The sequence below is a fragment of the Abramis brama genome, assembly GCF_963993115.1.
Source record: "Abramis brama genome assembly, chromosome: 8".
NCBI classification, from domain to species: domain Eukaryota; kingdom Metazoa; phylum Chordata; class Actinopteri; order Cypriniformes; family Leuciscidae; genus Abramis; species Abramis brama.
Window position 1 is genome coordinate 21,867,453 of NC_139970.1, and position 20,323 is coordinate 21,887,775.

The window sequence follows — 20,323 nt, forward strand, 5'->3', positions numbered from 1 at the left end:
GCCCCCTGGTGACCGACACCCTGTAAGTAAAGCAACAAGGCCTCAAAGGACCACGAGAGCCCTGTCATTAAAATTTTTAAGACGTTGACTTTCAAGAGAAGCAGTCACACATACCACACAGATTTGATGGTATGCGTGTTGTAACAACTATAGTGAAAACGCTTATATTTATGCATTTGGCAGATTCATTCTTTCATTCAGGCTATACACGTTATCAGTTTATACATTCCAGTAAATCAAACCCAAAGCCCTGAGCTTAAAACCTATATTTGTGATATGGTATCAGAGATGTGAGGACACAGATTTTGAATCATTTTTACGTTTATTTGAAAATAAATGAAAAATGAAATAATAAAAAAATAGTATTACATTTAATTAAACAGACTGCTTATATTGCACGCATTATAACACTGATGGAATAGCTTTGAAAAGTATTGTAAACTGATCGTAAAGCTTTTAGCTATTAAATTATCTGCCAGGAAAAGACAGATGTAAACCTGAAATTCGCCATCTAAAATAGTTGCCTCTTTTAAGGTGATATTTTGTAGCTAATTGTAATTGTAGCTCATTTTTATAATGGTTTAAAACAAAAATATTTACAAAATACATAAATTCATATGTAAAATAACAGTAAAATCCTGAGTGTAAAATAAATCTTAGGCACACGGCCAGAATTAATGAATGTTAAGTGCAAAAATATGGTGTTAAATGAACTATATAATAGTCATTACATATAAAGGAGTGTTTTATTTCTTTAGCTTTGGCTGAAAGACAGTCGGAGCTCTTCCTCTCTGATGCTCCTGTCCAGCCTCTGTGTCTCTGACTCCAGCACTGAAGGGACGGGCCGCTGAGAGACCGCAGCTAGAGACTCGTTCAGATCCTGTCTCAGGGACATCAGACTCTGGCTGTTCTTCAGAGAGCGGTCTATGAACTCTGCCCTCAGCTGATGGTCCACAGCCAACATGAGACGAAGATGGTGAACCTAGAAAATTGGGTTTAAGTTTTATATGCCAAAATACTAATGAACAGTTGGAAGTGTTAAGGACGAACCTGTTCTTCTAGCTCCCTGGCTCGGGCTCTGAGTCGCTTCAGCTCATCCTTATCCGTACCATCTGACAGGTCCTATACATGATATGATATTTAGCTATTTAAACTTTCCACTGGCAATTAACACATGATTCAAAACAAATGTATTGCAGAAGTTTGGCATTATCATGTTGCTAACAGTATTGATATTGTTAACTAAAACAAACTAAATTGTATTAAAACTTGTTACCTAAAGTAGTTTTCGGTAAATAGAGCTGAAATCAAATAAAAAATACTAGATGAAAAAATTTACATTTGAAATGTTGCCTTTGCAACTACCGGTAACTAAAAATAAAAAAGTTGAAATAGTAAAATAACTAAAACTTGAAATAAAAATAAAAGTGAAATAAAAGTGAATTAAAATAATAAATAATAATACAAAAGACAAAAGCACAGCAAAATTACAAAATCTTAAACTAAAATTAAAAATTAAAAGCTAATTTAAAATATTAATAAATAGTATAAATAATACTAAAATAACCCTGGTTGCTAAAAACTAACAAACTGATACTCTAATAAGAATAAAAATACATAAGGCTAACAAAAACAAACATCGTCCCTTCTGTGACAATCCATCACAAAGGAAGACAACCAGAAAAAAAACACAAATGCATTGCAAATGTACTCTCTCCATCATACCAGAACTCCAGCTTCTGACTGTGACAGCTGATGCCTCAGTTTCCCCCTCTCCAGCTCAACCTGGTGATGGCCAAATACAGTAGGTACATTAATCATGCTGACATCATAATATATGGTCCCTTCGTGAGGCGTGCTCGTACCTGTGTCAACGTCTCTCTAAGGTGCTGTCGCTCAGTTCGTAGTCTCTCAATTTTCTTCTCCAGATGATTGTTTTTCTTCTGCAGAAGGTTCTGATCCACCTCCAGTTGTGCCACGGCCCGTTGCATGGCCGACAGACGCTCCTGCACAGCACAGTCTGTATCCACCTCATCTATGGAGTCCTGGGCCTTTGGTTCAAGCTCTTTCTCCTATTAATATTGGCCAAAATGTATCATAAATTACCTATATTCACTAAATAATGTGTTCAAAGGGGACATGTCATGAAAAACAGAATTGTCCTTAATTGAGATTTCCTGATACTACTCTTTCCCCCGGTGTCACAGACAAGCTGTTTTAACTGAAAGCAACTTGCACTGAAATATCTTAAAATATGTCACTGCCATTGTTTTGTCTCAAGATGCACACCAGTAATGTTTTTTTTAAGGCACATTTATAAAAGCTACTTAAATGTCCTAATTGAACTAAGGTCTAATCCTGGCTTAATCTAAGCCCTGTCTGTGAAACCAGGCCTTAATTACATACCAGGTTAATCAATCAAATTTATATTTAAAAGTGCATTTTTAGTAACTATTTTTAGTCGAAAATATTACTCACTTCCTCTGTCACCCAGTGTTTTTGAACACTTTTGCTCATAGAATATGGTTGAGTAGGGCATTTTTTTTGGATTGATAACTGAAATCTTTAGCTTTTGATGCATCCACACCAGTAGGTGTCAGTATGAAGTCCAAGGCCATATCAGCACAACTATATAAATATGTACATTTGAGTGAAAGTGAAAGGCCAAGTATTGTAACCCATATTCAGAATTTGTCCTCTGCATTTAACCCATCCAAGTTAGTGCACACAGTAGTGAGTAGTGAACACACACACACACCCACAGAGCAGTGGGTAGCCATTTTTGCTGTAGTGCCCAGGGAGCGATTGGGGGTTAGGTGCCTTGCATAAGGGCACTTCAGTCATTTCCTGCCAGTATTGAAAATCGAACCCGCGACCTTTGAGTTACCAGTCTGATTCCTCTTTAATTGTGATTATAATGATAGGTATTTTATGCTAGGTATTGTAAACTTGGGGATGTCTTTGCCTTACTGACCTGTGACACATCAGCTTCTGCTCGGGTTCTCTTGTGCTCTTGCTGTCCCAGCCTCTCTTTATAGTAAATCAGCATGGCTTCAGTCTTCTCCAGAGCCGTCCTGACCCGATCCCTGTCTTTAGTCAGTTCCTTGGCTCGCTCATTCAGAGCATATACTTCAACATCCTTTTCTCTAAGGAGTCTGTCCCTCTCCTCATTTTCTAAAAGGACAGTGGATACTTGTTCCTTTAGCCTTTCCCATTCCTCATTCTCTGTTTGCCCAGTTTTTATATTTGCATGTCTTATTGTGGAGTTCAATCTGTCTATCTCAGTCTGCAGCGTCTGATTCTTGGTCCTCAATCTCTCTATTTCCTGTTCCTTTCTTGTAAGGTCCCTTCTAAGTGTGTCTGTCCCTAACAACTTGTCATGAGGCTGATGATATTCAGCATTTATCTCTAGGAAGTCTGACAGAGTGCCATGGCCACTATCCATCTTTAGTCCATTGTTTTTCTTTTCAGATTCTCTAAGATTACGGATATTCTCTTCAATTTTGGTCTCCAGCTCATGTTTCTCTTTCTTTAAGGTTTCCATTTTTTCCCTCAATATCTTAGCATCTCTTTTCTCGTCTTCAAATTGATCCTGCAATCTAAGTCTTGCTGATTGTTCTTTATATGCCATTTCTCGAATACTCTCCAACTCAGTTTCTTTATCCTTCAGTCTCTCTGAGAATAATTCTAGTTGTCTAACTTTCTGCTCCTCCGCTTGCTGGAATCTCTCACTTTTTCTTTTCTCATTTTCATATCTCTCTTTCATCAGTTCTATCTCCTTTTCCTTTTCCCTCAATGTTTTTTTGAGGAACTCCAATCCTTCTAACACATTTTGTTTCTCTTTATTTTCATTTTTGAGTTCCTCCCAATCTTTACTCTCTCTTATTCTATCCTCTCTCAGTCTGTCAACTTCCTGTCTCAGCTCTCTGAATCTGTTACTCAGTTCTTCTGCTTCTCTGGTCCTCTCTGCGGCCAAAGAGCTGAGTTCAGTCCTCTGATCTTCCAGCATGTCTATTCTAGCCCTTGCTCTGGTCAGCTCAGCCTCTCTCTGCTCCACTACGCTCTTCATGGTCGTCAATTCTTCTTCTAACTTCACCTTTCTTTGCAGCATTTGTTCTATCTTTTGCAACCCTTCCTCATTTTTCTTCTTAAGTTGTTCCTCTTGGAGTTGCAGGGCAGACTTAAATTCCTGTTTTTGCTTCTGGACTTTGTGTAGAAGATCTTTGGCTTCAATTTGTGCTGCCCTTACTCCATCCTCTCTGCTCCGAACCAACTCATCCTTCCTTTCCTGCATCATGGACCTGAGTCTCTCTCCCTCACGATGACTCTCTTCCAGCAGTTCCTTCAGAGTAGCCATCTCCTGAAGCCCTGCAATCAGCCCCTCTCGCATCTTCTGGTTCTGTTCTTCTCTTTCCTGGATCATTGACTTTGTTTGTTCTTTGGTTCTAGACAGATTAACCACCTGTTCTTGCAAAACATCCATCTGAGCAACCAGTACTTCTTTCCTTTCATTTGCATCATTCAGCAAAGAGCTTATTCTGTCTTTCTCTCGTCTCTCCCGAAACATTTCATCTCTAAGAGCCTCAATATCTCTCTCTTTCCTTCGGAGCTCTGCCGAGAGATGGTCTCTCTCCTCCTCCAGCTCTCTAATGCGAGCCCCAAGCTTCTCCACACGTCCCGTCCTTTCCTCCATCAGGATATGTTGATCTTTCTGAAGATCTTCAAGCCTGGCTCTCAGTCTCTCCCTTTCTGTTTTTTCGTCTCTCAGTTGGGTCTCTAGACGCTGCTTCTCATCTTCAATCTGACTTAAAGACCTCTTCAATTTTTGTTTCTCCTCTTCACTGTTTTCTGCCCTGGATTCAAGCACCTGTGCTTCCCCTGTGCTGTTTTGCAGCAGTTGTGACAACCTTCCCACCTCTCCCAACCGTTCATCCAGCTTTCCCTTCAGTGTCTTCGCCTCTTCACCTTGTTCGGCTATAATTTTCTTCAGTTCTTCAACAGTCTCTCTCTCTTGATCTAGCTCACGTTTGACCAAAAGTTTCTCTTGGTTACAGCCCATAAGTCTCTCATCTTTCTCTTCCAGCCGTTCCTTCAGAGTAGCCATCTCCTGAAGCCCTGCAATCAGCCCCTCTCGCATCTTCTGGTTCTGTTCTTCTCTTTCCTGGATCATTGACCTTGTTTGTTCTTTGGTTCTAGACAGATTAACCACCTGTTCTTGCAAAACATCCATCTGAGCAACCAGTACTTCTTTCCTTTCATTTGCGTCATTCAGCAAAGAGCTTATTCTGTCCTTCTCTTGCCTTTCCCGAAACATTTCATCTCTAAGAGCCTCAATCTCTCTCTCTTTCCTTCGAAAGTCTGCCGAGAGATGGTCTCTCTCCTCCTCCAGCTCTCTAATACGAGCCCCAAGCTTCTCCACACGTCCCTCTTTTTCCTCCATCAAGATATGTTGATCTTTCTGAAGATCTTCAAGCCTGGCTCTCAGTCTTTCCCCTTCTGTTTTTTCATCTCTCAGTTGGGTCTCCAGACGCCTCCTCTCATCTTCAACCTGACTTAAAGACCTCTTCAATTTTTGTTTCTCCTCTTCACTGTTTTCTGCCCTGGATTCAAGCACCTGTGCGTCCCCTGTGCTGTTTTGCAGCAGTTGTGACAACCTTCCCACCTCTCCCAACCGTTCATCCAGCTTTCCCTTCAGTGTCTTCGCCTCTTCACCTTGTTCGGCTATAATTTTCTTCAGTTTTTCAACAGTCTCTCTCTCTTGATCTAGCTCACGTTTGACCAAAAGTTTCTCTTGGTTACAGCCCATAAGTCTCTCATCTTTCTCTTCCAGCCGTTCCTTCAGAGTAGCCATCTCCTGAAGCCCTGCAATCAGCCCCTCTCGCATCTTCTGGTTCTGTTCTTCTCTTTCCTGGATCATTGACCTTGTTTGTTCTTTGGTTCTAGACAGATTAACCACCTGTTCTTGCAAAACATCCATCTGAGCAACCAGTACTTCTTTCCTTTCATTTGCGTCATTCAGCAAAGAGCTTATTCTGTCCTTTTCTTGCCTCTCCCGAAACATTTCATCTCTAAGAGCCTCAATCTCTCTCTCTTTCCTTCGAAACTCTGCCGAGAGATGGTCTCTCTCCTCCTCCAGCTCTCTAATACGAGCCCCAAGCTTCTCCACACGTCCCTCTTTTTCCTCCATCAAGATATGTTGATCTTTCTGAAGATCTTCAAGCCTGGCTCTCAGTCTTTCCCCTTCTGTTTTTTCATCTCTCAGTTGGGTCTCCAGACGCCTCCTCTCATCTTCAACCTGACTTAAAGACCTCTTCAATCTTTGATTCTCCTCTTCACTGTTTTCTGCCCTGGATTCAAGCACCTGTGCTTCCCCTCTGCTGTTTTGCAGCAGTTGTGACAACCTTCCCACCTCTCCCAACCGTTCATCCAGCTTTCCCTTCAGTGTCTTCGCCTCTTCACCTTGTTCGCCTATAAGTTTCTTCAGTTCTTCAACAGTCTCCCTCTCTTGAGCTAGCTCACGTTTGACCAATAGTTGCTCTTGGTTACAGCCCATTAGTCTCTCATCTTTCTCTCTGTTCTGACATTTTTCCTTCTCCAGTTTCATTTCAGTCTCTCGTAGACAGCTTGAGACTTCAAGGTACCTCTGTTCAGTTTCATGCAGCTTTTCTCTCAGCCTTCTCATTGCTTCTTCATCACGGTGGACTCTCTCTCTTTCCTCTTTTTCTTTTTGTTGTAAACTCTTCTTCAGTTCCCGTGCAGCCGCCTCAGTGTCTTGTAGGAGGGCAGTTTGTCGTTCAAGGTCTTCTTGTTGCTCAATTCTTATCCTCCTGTCCTCCTCTTTTTCCTGGTTCAGTTCATCAATCTTCAATCTCAACTGCTTCAGCTCCCGCTCCTTCTGAAGGAGCTCTTCTCTCAGTATCTGCTCCCTTTCTCTTTCCTCCATCTCCTGTCTTTTCTTTTCCTCTTTCTCCCTTTCCTCCAAGCTCATCCGGTTTCGTTCCATCTCGGCTAACTTGGCTTTGCACCTGTTCACCTCTTCGTGCTCTGCTTTGAGCTTCTGTTCAAATGTCTTCTGTTCTTGAGTAAGTTTTGCTTGTAATTCTTTCAGCTGACTATCTCTCTCTTCCACCCTTTCTAGTGCCGCCTCTTTTTCTTGATTGACTCCCTCCATTTGAGTATTGAGATCTTCTAATTCTCTTTTCAGTTGTTTCTCCTGTTCCTTTACCTCAACTTGCTTCCTGTCCACCTCTTTTTGTTTCTCCATCTCCCTCTCTTTCATCTGTGAGATTTGCTCCTTTAGAAGTTCAAGTTGTTCATCCTTCTGCTGAACATCAGTCTCTAGTTTCTCTATGATTACGTCTAATGACTGAATTCTACCTTTGAGATCACCAATGTCTTCTTCTCTCTTTTGTACCTCTACTTCTTTTTCTCTAAGAAGCTCGGTCAGTTCTGTTCTCTCTCTTTCAGCAACCCAATTTATGCTCTCCTTCACTTTTTCCATGTTGCCAGCTCGTCTCTTCCACCACTCCACATTGTCTTTTGCCTCTTTAAGTCTCAGTTCAAGAGTTCTCTTTTCTGTTGACAACGCAGTTTGCAATTGTTCAACATCTTTATCCCTTTCTTCCAAGAGTAATGAGATATGTTCTTTCTCTCTCATTAGTTCTTCAACTCTGCTTTTGAGTTCTATCAAGTCTTCATCTTTCTGTTCCAACTGTCTTCTCCACCTCAGTTCTTTCTCCCTCTCTTGCTCATCTCTTTTCTTTTGCCTGTTTTCATTTTCTCTTATTTTCTCCATTTCTCTCTCTTTCAGTTGAGTGTTGTTTTTCTCCAGGGCTTTTACTCTACTCTCCAAAGTCTCTTTCTCTTGTAACTCTATTTCCAGACTCTCAATTGTTCTCTCATGCAATTGGACTTTTGATTTTAACTCTTCGATATCCTCTCCTCTCTTTTGTATTTCATCCTCATTAATTTTCATTAGATCAGACATCTTAGCCTTCTCTCTCTCTGTGATCTTGAGGTTCTGACTTTCTTTTTCCACTCTTTCTATATACTTCTTATTTAACTCTTCTTTCTCTCTCTGAACCTTGTTTTCTCTCTCCTTCCATCCCTCAATCTCATCACACGCTTCTCTCAATCTTAGTTCGACAGTTTTCTGCTCTTCTGCTGATTTCATTTGTAGTTTCTCAAGTTCTGTGTTTCTTTTATCTAAGTGGTCTGAAAGCTCTTCTTTTTCTTTTAACAAACCATCAATCTTGTTTCTCATTATCTCCACTTCTCCATCTTTCTGGCCAAGTTCTGCGTTCAGAGCTTCTCTCTCTTTTTGCCATCTTTCTCTCTCAGTTTTGTTCTCTTCCGCTTGTACTTTGTTTTTCTCTGTTTCTTGTTCAACATCCCGCTGAATCCTCTTGCATTCCAGCTGCCAGTTTTCTATCTCTCTTTCACTCTTTCTTCTTTCATCCATTGCTTCTTGGTTTTCCTGTTCTCTCTGTGCTGTCTCTCTCTCCAGGTCTGTCTGTAGACATTGAATCTCTCCTAAACAATTAAGAGAGGAAAGTTTCACATTTTAATTACACACACAAATACAATGACATATTAAATCATTAAAGAGAATAGCCAATGAGAAGTTTGTTTTTTAATTAAACAATCTGACCTTGCAAAACATCTTTGGTCTGTGTGAGCGTGTCCACCTGTGTTTGAAGCTGACTGCATTGCACCTCTAGACCTGAGGACTGTTCCTGAACCTGAGCAATCTGCTTCTGGAGACATACCACCACACCTCTGAAGAGAGACAGCAGCAGCTTAGAAACTAATATACTAATATCTATTTGAAATACATATGTAATATGTTTGATCTATTTCTATTATATTTTATTCAATTATTATCCAGTTATACAGATTTAACATAAAATATGAGTTGATGTTATAGGTAAAAATGTCCTCATATAGCACACACTGCCTCTTGAAAAGAATAGTATAAAAGAATACTGAGCTATTAGTGTATTGTTTTATGAGAGAGTGTATTTTTCAAACAAATATATATTTATCAAACACAGACTATACCCGAGTTCCTCTTTGACTTGTGAGAGTTCCTCCTTTTCTCTCTCCAGTCTACATACTGTGTCCTCTAGTCTCTGGCTCTCTCTCATTAGGTCGTCTCTCTCTCGTTCAGCTCTTCTCTGCTGCTCTGCTGCTTTGAGTAGTTCTGCCTGGACACTCTGCAGCTCCTTCATTATCGTACTGCACTGTTCCGTTAACTGACCCACAAACACATCACTGTCCATGAGTGGACCCAAAACACAAAATGTATTCAAAAACACGAGAATCTGTGTACAGGTTAATGAACAGGAAAGCCCATCATTATCACAATTTTTCCCCAATATGACCTCTCACCTCATATTCCACAGCTACTCAACAAATAAATAATTGTACATGAAACAGAGATTTATTTTTATTTTCATTAAAAATACATTATTTTATCATTAACATATTTTATATTTATGAATGCACTTTTTATGCATTTTAGTAAATACTGAGTAAAAAAACATTATTTTAATTGGTCATATATACATACACACATATATATAGAGAGACAATTACTTGGAAGTTTGTCACCTTGCGCCTAGTTAAAATACAGTATAATGTTAAGTTTTTCAAAAAAAGTAGACTACTTTTCTGAATCTAGTTGGCAAACAGTCAGTGTTGTCTGAGTTTCTCACCTCTGCAATCCTTTGCTCATCTTTCCTCTTCTCTTCTGTGAAAGCAGTCACCTCCCTCTCCCTGTCCTCCCTCTCTGTCTCCAGCTCATTCTCCAGCTCTCTCTCTCGGTCTCTGAGCTGCTGCAGAGTTTTCAGATCCGTCTCTCTCCGCTCCCTGGAACACAGTTGCTGTCATCAACACAATTGCTGTAAAGCATCACTGGCTGTGAATAAACAGGGCCAGCATATTACAACCAAATATAACAGCTGCTGAGATAAACTAAGACATTTATAGTGTAATCTAAAAGCCCCAATGTATTAATTAGTATTCCTACCAAAATCCTACTAGCTCATTAGGGACCTGATTAGCTGTTATTTAGAGTCACAGGCACACTTCATCTAGATATTCCAAAGTGCCTATTATACAAACGTCTTTAACTCTGCCTTCTGCATAACAAGCAGGTAAAGGTAAGGGGTAGGCAATATAAACAAATATTTATATCAAGATATCCTTAGTTTAGTAGTAATATAAATATATACTTTTTTAAATGTTTCTATTTGAATATATTTTATAATGTAATTTATCCGTGATGAAAAAGCTGAATTTTCAGCATCATTACTCCAGTCTTCAGTGTCACATGATCCTTCGGAAATCATTCTGATATGCTGATTTGCTGCTCAAGAAACATTTCTTATTATTATCAATGTTGAAAAAAGTTGTGCTGTCTAATATTTTTGTAGAAACCCTGACACTTTTTTCAGTCCTTTGACAAATATATATTTTTTTTTAAAACAGCATTTTTATTAAATACGAAAATTGTTGTAACAATGTAAAAGTCCTTGATGAATGCGTCCTTGCTGAATAAAAGTATTAATTTCTTCCAAAAAAATAAAAGAAAACAATTGTCCATGACTTTTCCAGGTTTATATTAGTTAATATTTCCAAGGTTTCCATTACTGTACTAAAAATGTCTACCAGTATATTACAGATTTATTATAGACCTATAAACAGCATTTCCAGTGCTATAAAATTAAGGAAATACTTGCAAGCTTACATTTTGCTTTTTTTCCTACTCAGAAGACTTTATAATACACCTATAGCTTTTTCATCAGCTGACTTGACTTATGAATTTTTACATTTTGCAATGCCGCACCTTAACTCATTGGCCTCTAGAGACGTGGTCTTCACTTCCCTGCACAGACCCGCCATCTCTGTGCCAAATGCCTGGATCTGGGCTTGGGCTTCTGCCACCTCCGTCTCCAGCTAAGGGGTCAGGAAGACAAAAATCACACCTCTCATCCCTCCATCCCAAACCTGACCCTGCCATCAATGCATTCTGGCAATGAATCAAGTAATTAAAGGCAGGAGGCCTGTGACAGCTTGCGGGGATTTGGTCATGTCCCTAGGCAGGCAGTGTAAGTGATCTGTGCTAAAGATGGGCTAAACCTGCGTGCCAGACCTGCAGAGCACGAACACTGAGTTCTCTCTTGTCCTTGGCCAGAGCTTCATTTAAAGCGGCCATTTTCTCCAGGGCATCTCGACCTTCTGCCAGCTCTCTCTTGAGCTGGGTTTGACTGGAGGACAGGGCCAGTAATGACTCCCGTGCCTGGAAGGGAGGAGAGAAGGAGAACACCATAAAGGAACAGCATAAAGGAATGATGAAAAGTTTGGAAGGGTGACGAAATACAAAATGTGAAACAACACAACTCATACAAAACTCCATGAGCTCATTTTAACAGGCATGACTCAATGAGAAGAGTCTGATTTGAGAGAGTTTCGGGCCAGTTGTGGCACAACAATCACATGATCCATGGCTGCGCTGTCACTGCATTCTGCATTCATTAATCATGTTTATGCCTTACAAACATAAACATTTGGCATTCTGTGATGTATTGAACATTGTTAATTACACTTATTACAAGGTTACAATACCGTTCAAAAGTTTGGGGTCAGTAAAACATTTTTAAATTAATACTTTTATTCAGCAAGGATGCATTAAATTGATCAAACAGTAAAGACATTTGGAATGTTATATTTCTATTTCAGATAAATGCTGTTCTTTTGAACTTCCTATTCGTCAAAGAATCCTGAAAAAATGTATCAGGGTTTCCACAAAAACATTATGCACCACAACTGTTTTCAACATTGATAATATAAGAAATATTTCTTGAGCAGAATGATTTCTGAAGGATCATGTGACACTGAAGACTGGAGTAAGTATACTGAAAAATTTTGGTTTTCATCATAAATTATTTAAATTGTAATAATATTTCACATTATTATTGTTCTACTCAAAACATTTTTGATCAAATAAATGCAGCCTTTGTGAACAGAAAGGGTACCCTTTCGAAAACATTAAACACAAATTATTCTGGCGCCAAACTTTTGAACTGTAGTGTATATAGCTGGCTACCATAGGTGAGATTTTTTCAAAATTGCGAGTATGATTTGTGACAGTCACGCCTCTCTCCACTGTAATAATATCAGTTTACCTTCAGTAAAGAATCTTTAGTGTCGGCTATCTCTTGCTCAGCTCGTTCTCTGTCCAGCTTCTCTCTCTCTAGTGCCCCCTGCAGGCTGTGCAGCTCCAGACGGGTGCGAGTCTCTCTCTCACACAGCTGAGCGGCCTCTAGCATTTCTGCCTCCATGCTGATTTACAAAAACAATTAATTTACCATCAAAATTTAGAATCATAAGCATGACTAAACAGTGATCTAATGACTCGCACACCCTCGGTGAGTTCAGCATTACGTTAAGGGGGATTAATGGATAAGTGTACCGTTTCTGTCTCTCTCTCTCCAGCTGGATTCTCTCCTCCTCCTCCTTCTCTCTCTGTCGTCTCATATGTTCATTATCCTGTCTCAGGTCCTCGGTGAGTCTCTCGGCCTCCTCCATCTGACTGCGCAAACTAGTCACCATCTCCTTCTCACTGTCACACACAACACCTCCATAGATTACTCTTTCAAATTCAGCCGTGTCAGTTTACAGCAATTACAGTTTTACAGTTACGACTGATAAGCCAATAATTATTTGTAATGGCTGCTAGAAAAATTCAGTACCATTTTGTCAAAATAGTATTCAAATATTTTGTAAATAACCAAAATAGACGTTATATTACAACTCAAATGTTTCAATAAATAAAAACAGTTATTCGATTAAATTAACCCCTAAAGGTAGAATTTGGGAATATTAAAAGGTAAAAGTGTATTTGTATGAGTTATGATAATGAGAGAATGAAGCATTGATCACCTGTTCAGTAGTTCCTGTGTGTGTTTCATCTGCAATGCTCCCTGATTGGTCTGTTCGTGAAGCTCCGCCCTCTCACTCTCCAACTGCGTGATTCGCTGCTCCAGTGATTCCTTCTCTGTCCCAAGTCTACGCAAGCTCATCTGAGCATCCTGACAAAAAAAGACCTGGCTTACTAAGAGGGCTTCATGATGAGCCAAAATTTTAATTTTGAAAACTAAGTTCTGACATTTGGATGAAAGATTAAGAAGCCATTGTTATTGTTCGGAAGACAACAACAATTAAAGGGGCTATATGTAGAATTCAGAAAGCCTTGTTATTAGCGACACTGGTGGCCATTAAATGAACTGCAGCCAGCAACTTATTGCTCATGACCGCGCACTAGTGCACACATACAAGAGAAAGAGCGTGATTCAAGGCCTTGATATACTCATGGCGAAATTGTTTTTCAGACTTCGCTTAGAAGTAAAAAGAATTTGGAAATACCTTTGCAGTGACATAGTGTTAATGGACACCACGATGCCGTCCACGCGGTGGAGAGCGAAGTTTAGATGAATATGTAAATATGTGCTGCTCGCTTTTCTCTTAATAACAAAATAAACAAGCAGAGGTTAAGAAAATATCTGATCATAGCGATGTGGATATGTTTCCTGCTGAAAATTTACCGGCATTATGTCAACAGATGAGGTAATGTTAATTAAAATTAGTTATGATACGCAGTTATGATAGTTTGATTATAAAGTATATTTGAGACTATAGACCATGTAGATCAGCCTATTTGAGACTATAGTTTGAATGAATCCTTTTCTTTGCATGACACATTGACATTACAGTACAGAATTGCTCTTTTGGCATTATCCTGGACATTGTATAAGCATTCATTTCATGTGCAACTGAACAGAAGAGATGCTCTCGGGAGCGTGTGTAAACGTCACATCCTTGCCAAAAACATAGAGAGTCTTTCACATAAAAATCAGTCTACAGGCTTTCATAGACAACCTGGGAAGTTAGGGAAGGTCAATGCCACACTGGCAATAAAAAAAGCAATTAATACATGAAAATTCTTACATATAGCCCCTTTAAGAAAATAAATAGGGTCAATTCTGGTCACGTTGACCGACCTGTACTTCCTGTTGTCTCCATTGCAAGGCAGTCTCGGCTTGAGCGATGACAGAGAGGACAGAAGACAGTCCTTCACTGGACACATCATCTGCAGACAGAGAGCCTGACTGCCCACTCATCTGCTGAGAGCTGAGAACCCTCGACTGGAAAAAAAGAGAGTGAACCCATGAATTAATTCATGCTTCAGTACAATAATCACACTTTATTTCCTGTTCCTATGCTGACTCACCAGTGTCCTGATAGCATGTCTGACAGACTCAAAGTTTCTCTCCATTTCTATCTGTCTCTGCCACTTGCTCTCTTGCTCTTGTTCTCTCTCCATCTCCTGCCTGTGTCTCCTCTCCATCTCAGCCTCCTGCTTCTCCCTTTCAGTTTCAAGAGTTTTAATTGTCATATTTAGCTCTGTTATCCTGAAAAACAATCACAGTACAATATAATGAAACACTGTAATACATCTTTTAACTTGTAATAACATCTTGTAATTTTATATCTAGATATTTTTTAATAATACAGTGAACAAAATTATTTTAAATCAATTTATCACCTGCAAAATCATTGCAAATATATTGAGAATACTTGAAATAACTCAGTATGGGGTTAATGTTTTGTGAACCCTGTAATGACCTGTTCCTGAGTTCCAGTGTCTCTGACTCGAGGTTGGCTTTTAATTCAGTCGACTCCCTCTCTTCATGATTCAGATCATCAAGAGACAGCGGCCCCTGGGTGGAGGAGAGAGGTTGCGCTGTAGTGGAGTGGGCTATATGGAAGTCATGGGGCAGCGTGGGAGCCGATCGAGGAGAAGCCCATACAGAAAGGAGAGATGAGGAGAGACGAGAGAACTCTGCTCTCAGCTCCCACAAGTCTCTGTGACACAAAAACACAACACATGCACATTTAATGGAGGATGCAGAAAATACATACATTAAAAGTCCAAAATTCTCGTCCGAAATTTCCGCACGTTATAAAATAAATACGACCTCCCGTCATGTCAATCACGTTAACACACTGCCTCCAAAACTTTCGTCCGTCATGAAAAAAAAATTCGGATTGGGTTCGATTTCTGCGTTTTTCGCATTGTTAGCAAGCATTTTGAGACAATTCAGAGCCACCGACTGACGAATACGAAAAAAAACCCCGCATACAAACATTTCAGACCTTTACATTCAAAAGTTTGGGGTCAGTAAGATTTTTCCGTTTTTGGGAAAGAAAAAAAACTTTTATTCAGCAAGGATGCATTAAACTGATTAAAAGTGACAGTAAAAATATTTATAATATTCCAAAAGTTAAATTCAGTAGTTTTTTAGTATGTCCTCACTTGTCAGTAGCAGTCTTCAGAGAGTGACACTGGCGTCTGAGCGTGACCACGTATCCCCACAGAGTCATCAGTTTGGTCTGCTCCTTCCCTATGTGGCCTGTCAAAACCTGTATTCAAAATAATGGTACAACATAATTAATAAAGTATTAAATTAATAAAAAACAATCTGTTCCAATAATAAAATATTGCTTATATTGCATTAACGAAAACCAGTAGATGCTCCCTTTACATTGTGACTGATCCTAAGGCTACAGTTTGTCAGAAACTGATTGTACTACCACAAAAACTCATCCATCTGTATCTGTCAGTGGAAAAGAAAACAACATCTTCCTGCTATGTTTACAAAGCCTTTCTCTCCAAATTCAGTCTGAGGAAGAGAAATCACAGTGCTACATGTTTACAGCTGCAGGGGTATGAGAAAATATTTTCACATCTCACTGACATTTGAGAAATACTATAATTACTTCACGGTAACAGCATTGTAAGCCAAATAAAGTGCATTCTAAAATGTTTGTCTCAAAATGTAATGTGAAAAATGACTGGTTATTTTGAAGAGCTACCAAAGCACACAATGCTTTTAGTTAAGGAACTACTGAATGAAACTCAAGCTAAATCTCCATTCTTTTGGAAACAATCGCCATTTTATGCTCTTGTAATATCTTTACACCTCTGAAATGTCTTTTCGCACCCATCCACTAATACATACTTGACTACCCAGTTGCTTGGTGACAATATATTGCAACACATTCCCTAATACGCTGATAAAATCAGCTCAGAAAAACTGAGCCATTGCTAAGCAACTACTGAATGCTCATGAACCTGCTTTTAAGGCCACGTTCACATCACAAATTTCAGGAGCGAAAACTACATTTACTGCACATTGGAATTACCGGAATTACAAGATGACAACTCCAAGATTTTGCTGCGTATACATCCTCAGAGGACAACACTCATACTGCCAAAAATGGACTGGCTTTGTTGTGGCAACATAAAACCTCTTGCAAAATAAGAGAATTAAAAAAAGTGCACCTGGTAATGCTGGATTTAGTAAATGACAAATAGATCAGCAGTTGCTTCCCAACTAGTCTTGCGTAGCCAGACCTTCAGACTGACGACAGAAGGTCTAGACTCCTTAGCAGCTTTCGGCCGCCAAGGACTACCCAAGAGTGACCGACATGTAATGCAACCAATCACAGTTCGTTTTGATCCACGTCATGTTTAGGGGTCTGAAAATGTAAAATATCCCCACAATAACAGACCGGCGTGCAATTCAATCAAGGATGTTGTGCAAGTTTACTGCAACAATGGCGCTGTGAACTTCACATACTTTTGAAAATCCAGCGTATAGCTGATCCTGATAAGGGCTCATTGTCACAGCTGTAAACACGACGGCTTTCTTCTTCCATGGAAGTCATGGAAGTTTGGCGTCACAACGGCTTTGTTTTCATTAACGGACCATTAAAGACCGAAACGCACATCTCCTGGAAATTCTGGATAATTTAATCAGATGATGACTTCGAAACTCTCAAAGTGTTTCCCATTTTGTGTGCCTTATGCATCAGACGTTCAGCCGACGGTCCATGGGTGTGACGTCTGAGGCTGAGACTACTTCCCAACTAACTTTAACGGTAGTTGAATCCGCTGCCAGTTTGGTTGTTTTTACATGACAAGGCTGAGCATACATAAACTATGAGTTTCCATTACAGTCATTGTTTAAAGAGCAGTTTAAAGAGAATAAGAAGCAGTTTAAAGAGAATAACAGGACGAAAAAACTGCAATAAAACCTTTTATAGATTTACATTTACACATTTCAATGATGTTTCCAATTTAAAGCGATTTACAGTACAAATAATTGTTTTATCAGTATGTGTGTTGACTTTGATCCCTGGGAATCCATTTTTACTGACAAACACACATATCCCTAATATGTATAGTTTTCTTCCTCACCTCTTTCTCTTTTTGCCAATCGATTTCCTTCTCCACCACCTCCTCCACAGCTTTAGACCAGTCAGCTGTTAGCTTTCGCAGGTCGTCCCTCAGGGCTTCATTAGCCTCTGTTGATTGGCTGAGCTGACTCCGCAGAAGAGCATTGACCTCCGACAGCCCCAAACTTCTGCTCCAGTGAATAAACACAACTCAGTCACAGCACTAAAAACATGAAAATCGTTCTTACACAGCTCCCGCACCTCTGCTGTTCCTCCTCCAGCCTGATGAGGGTGCTCTCCAGTGTGTCACTGCGTTCATCCCGCAGCATCCTCTGTGAAATTCACAGTGTTAATGTGATGCTCACAGCTCTCCAGGAAAACACTGAGGACTGTTGTTTGTCTCACCTCTCTGATCCTCAGCTCTTGCTCCTCGCTGATCGACTGTTGCTCCAGAGCTTGACAGCGAGCCCTGTACTCCAACACCTGACAAACACATGCATGAGAGCACATTAATTACCAGTGAGGGACTGTTTGGTTCTAACTGAGATATGATTGGTCCTCATAGATGGCTAGGCTAATGGGGCATTCACATATGCAGCGTTTTTTATTGCTGGAGGTTGCTGAGTGATTGTATTGCTGGTCGTAGTGGCTGTTCTAGATGCCCTTTCATTATCAGTGGGCATAGCTTTTGAAAACCTGATCACAAATGGGCTTTATTGCTGGTAAAATAAGATGTCTTTTCAGTTTGACAAGGAATCAGTTTTCTTGCTGCTAAAAAAAAGACATAAGGAAAGTGTCATATCATGAACAAGATAATTGATTAACAGTGCATGAATCAAAATAGAATGGCAATAATTTCTAACATGGTTTTCAATGCATCACGTTTTTTATTATATTACTGTATGTGGGCAGTGGTAAATCATATATAGAAGTGAAATAGCTCTGAGTAGCATTTAGGGTTCCCGCACTTTCTGACTAATAAATTTCCATGATTTTTTCCATGTATTTTCCCATTTTTGTTAAGGATTTTTAAAGATACTTTTACAGAGATTGTATTCACAAATTGTATTCATAGCTGAAGAAATACTTTAAAACTGAGTTAACTAGAAAAACTAATTTTGACTACAGAAATTGTATTATTTTACAAATCCCGGGCTCCACTTTGGAGCTCACACTTTGGAAATTCTTTGATACAGAAAAAAATATCTTTGACAAAAGCTAAAACTACAAATCAAGAAAGTTATAATTTTAATTCACCACAAACTTCTGGAATTCTAAAATGTCATTATTTTAATTATAATTATTTTAGTTACTTATTTTAATTTGTAAATAAAAAAGGGGAGAGGGCTTCAAATATTGTTGTGAAGAACGCCTTGGAGTAAATAAAAGTAGAGAATCACAAGCATAGATTTAAACTTCTCTCAACTTTTCATGGAATTACTAAACTGCACTGTAAATGAATAACTTCCAGTCTCGCTGTCACTGCAAATTGCTGTATGTGTGAATCCCCCTTAAATGTTTTAGATATAAAATTAGAACAATACAAGATCCGTGAAACTAGAAAGATAAATCTCTACAAGGAACTTCAGCCATCAGTTATATGAAGGAATATTAAATGTGTGTGTGAGTCCAGACCTTGTTCTGAAGTTTATGGATGAGCAGAGCCTGTCTGGCTTCTCTCTCTCTGCCCTCTCTGAGCTTTCTCCGCCCTTCTCTCTGCTCATCGTCCAGATGCACTGATAATGACAGAGAAGGGTCCAGTGTCTGAGACAGCTAAACAGCATGGGTACAAACATACAGAGAGACCATCAGTTAAGCATCAGTTCGCTTTGTTATTGATGGACCCCACACACCAATGGCTTCCTCCTCCTCACCCTGTCAGTCAAAGCTTGAGCTCGAGACTCAAGCTCCTCCCTCTCCGCTCTGCTCTCTGCTAACTCATCCTGCAGGTGTGATAACTCCGCCCTCAGCTCCGCCCTCTCCTGCTGCCATCCAATCAGCAGTTCTGGTTCCATACCTGGCCATCAGCTGTGGAAAATAAAAACATGTATTTGGATGAAATGATTAAAGGTTACATGAAACCTTATACTTGGAACTGGATATTACACAATAAGTTAAAAAAAAATGTGGGATGGGAATGTAGGATATTATCTATTGGGAATTGATTGGATTGTGAAAATTAGTCACTCACAATAGGTGATTATGAGCTGAAAAACAAGAGGGTTTAAGTGACAGCAAAGCAAAGCAAGGAATAATATTTCAATAAGAGATTGACATAAACATTTTTAGTATTTGGAATAACACACACGGATAATTTGCTCACAATAAATAAGGAACATTTTGATTTCATCAGTGATGAAATGTTAATAAAGAACAATTAGCACAACGGCAATATACTAACACTCGTATCCTAATATTTATTATGAAGTGCTTTGCAGATCACCTGTAAATCTATCCAGAAAAGGGCTGATATTACACACTCAGATTATCAGTTAAGAGACTCTATTGACTGTATATTGTACATTTATAAGATTAATATGCTAGCATTATTTTACAACTTGGACAGCTTCAGGCTTTAATTTATTTATTCAGGTAATATATATATATATATATATATATATATATATATATATATATATATGGAGAATGTGGCTATCCGAACAGTTGCTGGTCCCCATAATATGTAACGTTATGTATGTACAGAAGAGTGTTAATTTACAGTCAATGCGTATAGAGAGCTTTAACTGCTTCAACTGCTGTCTCTGTTAAAGTACAAATATAACGTAGTAGCTTACTTTTGAAAACACGAATTACTTCACTGTGTCCATTCACGTATTGCGGGCTGAAATAACACGCAAAACCTCGGATATACGTGTTTTAATCTTGTGTTTCTGCCTTCCTGCAGCATCCGGATTTGAAACTGTAAAGTCGAGTGATTTGAATGAGCACTGCGTGCGTCAACGCGCGTGCTGTGGACAGCGCCGCTAGGCGACTCGGAGACGCGCTTACCATCTGTTTA

General features: G+C 39.3%; 1 protein-coding gene across 1 annotated transcript; it reads right to left on the reverse strand.

Annotated features, from left to right (window-relative positions):
• Positions 1-309: 309 nt before the first annotated feature.
• Positions 310-20,254, reverse strand: LOC311088399 (uncharacterized protein). The gene is made up of 23 exons (XM_084122466.1): positions 20,100-20,254; positions 19,179-19,332; positions 18,940-19,077; positions 17,710-17,787; positions 17,566-17,636; positions 17,327-17,492; positions 15,380-15,486; positions 14,689-14,928; positions 14,294-14,474; positions 14,064-14,207; positions 12,946-13,094; positions 12,476-12,625; positions 12,189-12,345; positions 11,156-11,302; positions 10,850-10,959; positions 9,717-9,870; positions 9,061-9,254; positions 8,651-8,778; positions 2,975-8,532; positions 1,866-2,072; positions 1,726-1,785; positions 1,051-1,122; positions 310-982 (listed from the first exon to the last, which is right to left on the reverse strand). The coding sequence occupies exons 2-23, from the start codon at positions 19,317-19,319 to the stop codon at positions 755-757; spliced, it is 8,580 nt and encodes a 2,859-aa protein (XP_083978592.1). The 5' UTR covers positions 19,320-19,332; positions 20,100-20,254; the 3' UTR covers positions 310-754.
• Positions 20,255-20,323: the final 69 nt, after the last annotated feature.